At 44.1% G+C, this 3,186-nt stretch overlaps 1 protein-coding gene across 1 annotated transcript; it reads right to left on the reverse strand.

The window, feature by feature from the left end:
• Window positions 1-663: 663 nt before the first annotated feature.
• Window positions 664-1,949, reverse strand: LOC123440331 (expansin-A8-like). Its single transcript, XM_045116903.1, has 2 exons — window positions 1,759-1,949; window positions 664-1,658 (listed from the first exon to the last, which is right to left on the reverse strand). The coding sequence occupies exons 1-2, from the start codon at window positions 1,880-1,882 to the stop codon at window positions 1,033-1,035; spliced, it is 750 nt and encodes a 249-aa protein (XP_044972838.1). The 5' UTR covers window positions 1,883-1,949; the 3' UTR covers window positions 664-1,032.
• Between the last annotated feature and the right edge of the window lie 1,237 nt (window positions 1,950-3,186).

Raw genomic sequence — 3,186 nt, forward strand, 5'->3', positions numbered from 1 at the left:
CCATGGTATCCCTTCTAAATTATGTGGATGATGCACAAGGCACATGATTCAAAAAAAGTTCCAAGTATGAAGCTCATGTTTGTTATTTTTCAACATGTCACAAATGAGTTGTGATTTTCACGAAACATGAAATCGGAAAATAAAGTCGAGTCATGTGCATGAAAGTTCTTTATGGGTTTTTTAGATGTCAGGAAATAGATTTTTGGATATCACTCATACACCAGACTATGATATCAATTGTTAGAATAGGAAGCACGCGGTGATTTATTGAGAATAGGGGAAGCAACCACACGATTTAGTAACCGGTTTAATGAACAAGCATGACTATGGTGCTCCTGATCGGCATTGCTACCGCCACAACACTGAGCCACCAAGCATCGGCTCCCCCTTAACGCTTTTAGGTGTAAGTAGTTCGGGAAGGTCACCGGCCATATAACCATGGCGGGGTTTAGAGAGATCGCTAGCGGCAGCAAGGCATGCACGGTAGGGTCGCCAACCAAGGTTAGCACGTACATGCGGTTGGTTGGCAATACATACAAGTTGGTATTTGGTCAGAGAAGGAAGAAGTTGGAGGAGGAAGATGTCCCAATCATTGTATTTCAAAGCAAAAGCAGAGAAAATCAATTGAAACTCAAGCACAAATAGGCGATCCCGTGTTAAACACTAAATATTTGATTGAAGATAAATTACTCTTCGAATGTTGGGCACACACATATAATGATCTTATGCCACAAGATAATTAAGGCTTTGTTCGGTTAAGCCTGCCCTCAAGAGGATTAAAGAGGTTTGGAGGGGATTGAGGGTGAATTTAACTTGCGGGGAATTTGATCTTCTCCAATCCACTCCAATCCCCTTCAAACCCTTTGCAACCGAACAAGCCCTAATGGAAGCTAGGTACATAAACTTGGACAAGCAAAACAGAGATACAAATATAAAGAAACAAAAGAGGAGATACAGCCTCGGATGAAATCATCGGGCATGCCTATTCAAGTACCCTCATGAGATGAGTACCTATATCAACCTCCAGAGATGTTAGAACTGTTGCCATGAAGTGTAGGTGCCACCAAACCACCAGTTGTACGGCGCAACATTGTCGGCCGTGACAACCCGACCGTCGTCGGTTTGTACCCTGAAGGACAAGCTCTGGCCGTTGAGGTAGGCATTGCTCTGCCAGCTAGCGCCCCAGTTCCTGCTCATTACCATCCAATCAGTCTTGGACCCCTTGATCCACATTTGGGACACCACGCCGCTGCCGCCGACATTTGCCACCGTCACAAGCTCAAAGTAGTCGTTCCCGTTGATGGTGAACCTCATGCCCCCACTCCTCTGGCATGGAACCCTCTTGTAGTTGACGGGCACAATGCCGGCTTGGTAGATGGCGATGGTCTCCCACGCGGGCTGCGACATGTCGAAGTGGTGCCGCGGCGGGTTGCACCATCCGCCGTTGTCGCTGGCCAGGGCGTAGTTGGGCGGGCAGAAGTTGGTGGCCGTGATGGTGATGGACGTGCCCTGTTTGCATGACCGTGTCTTGCTTGCGTCGCAGGTGATGGTGAAGCACATGCCGCACGACGCACCATTGTTGAAGAGCGCCGTGCTCAACGCAGCCGAATTAACCCCGTACCCGGCGTTGTACAAGTTCCCGTACCCGCACGCACCACCTGCATTTTTGTGTAAGTTGCATCCTGCTTAGTAAAAAGAAGATCCAGGAGGTGCGTCATCTAAATCATGCATGCAGCTGAAGCATAAAAGAAACCATACCCATGGTGTCCGAAGCGTCGCTGCCGCCGTAGAATGTTGCAAATGCAGGCGTCCATTGAGCAACAGAGGCCTTGAATGCACAGGCCAACATGGTGGTGAGAAGAAGCAGAGAAGGAGTCTCCATTTCAATTTCAGAGTACGCCTAGTAAGTAATGTACCAAGGCAGGCCAAGTCCTCAATGTTTTTGTCTTGTGCTTTGCAATGGTAATGGCGTCCCTATTTATAGTGTTCGTATGATCAGATCGAGCTTGTGCGTTGGTTGCTTGTAATTGAAAGCCTGATTGATTATGGATATTTTATATATGATGATTTTTGTTAGGATTGGTCAACATAACAATTATTGGGATGAACATGCCTTGATTTGCTCATGATGGCCGTTGGCTCTTGACGGTTAAGACTTAAGACACGGATACGGGGATTAAATATCATTATACCCATGTGCCGTTTTTCCCTAGCAAAATACATGAGGCACTGTTTTCAAGTTCTCTTAGTGGATGGGATGTCTTGTATTCCGACGAAGTAGGACTTCTAGTAGGACGGCCGGCCGGCCGGCCGGCAAACGTAATCGTCTTTATCGGCAAAAAAAGAGTAAAGACAGACTTGTGATGTTATTCAGTTATATGTTGATGGGGTGACGAGATATCTGAACTTGTGAAGACTATCAGCGTTGCCCTTTAAAGTTTATCAGAATTCAGTAAAACGAGCGTGGCGATTTGTTAGACCGTGAAGGAAAATCATTCTTTTAATCCAATGCAGTTGTTTCCAGTAATCAAATGATTTAGTTTGTAACTTAGGAGGATGCGATGGGGATAAATCACAGATTTTAGTTGGAGTTCGAAAAACTAGAATGAATGTTCAAACTCTGAACTGCTAGCACGTCATTGCTTACACTGCAATCATTTTTGAGTACAATTTATGAGCACACCTGACAGTCTGACGGTAAGCACTAATGCTCTTGTGTGTGAACGCTATTGTAGCATGTCAGCTGTGCATATGGATTAGTCGTGTAGACAATCCATAGTCAACCTCATAACCACCGTGCCTTTTAATTAGAACATGCAAGTACAATTTAATCCACCGATGAACAATCAGGCATGCGATAATTTGCACCTGCTCAATCCAGAAAACAATGGACCTGCTTAAGTTAAAAATTTCTGGAAAAATACACAGGTATATTAGGAAAGCAGTGTCTTGTGTAAATTTTCCTGATGAAAATACATTTTTATGTGTGTTACACAAAACAAATCATGAATTTTTATAGTGAACAGTATACATGGTGGACACTCGTGATTATTTTTTTTGTAGCTCACATAAAACTTATTCACCATGAAACTTTACAAACATTTACTCCCTCCGTTCCTAATAAGTCTTTTTAGAGATTCCACTAGTGGACTATATACGGATGTATATAGACATACTTTAGAATAT

Source organism: Hordeum vulgare, chromosome 3H, assembly GCF_904849725.1.
Source record: "Hordeum vulgare subsp. vulgare chromosome 3H, MorexV3_pseudomolecules_assembly, whole genome shotgun sequence".
Classification (NCBI taxonomy): domain Eukaryota; kingdom Viridiplantae; phylum Streptophyta; class Magnoliopsida; order Poales; family Poaceae; genus Hordeum; species Hordeum vulgare.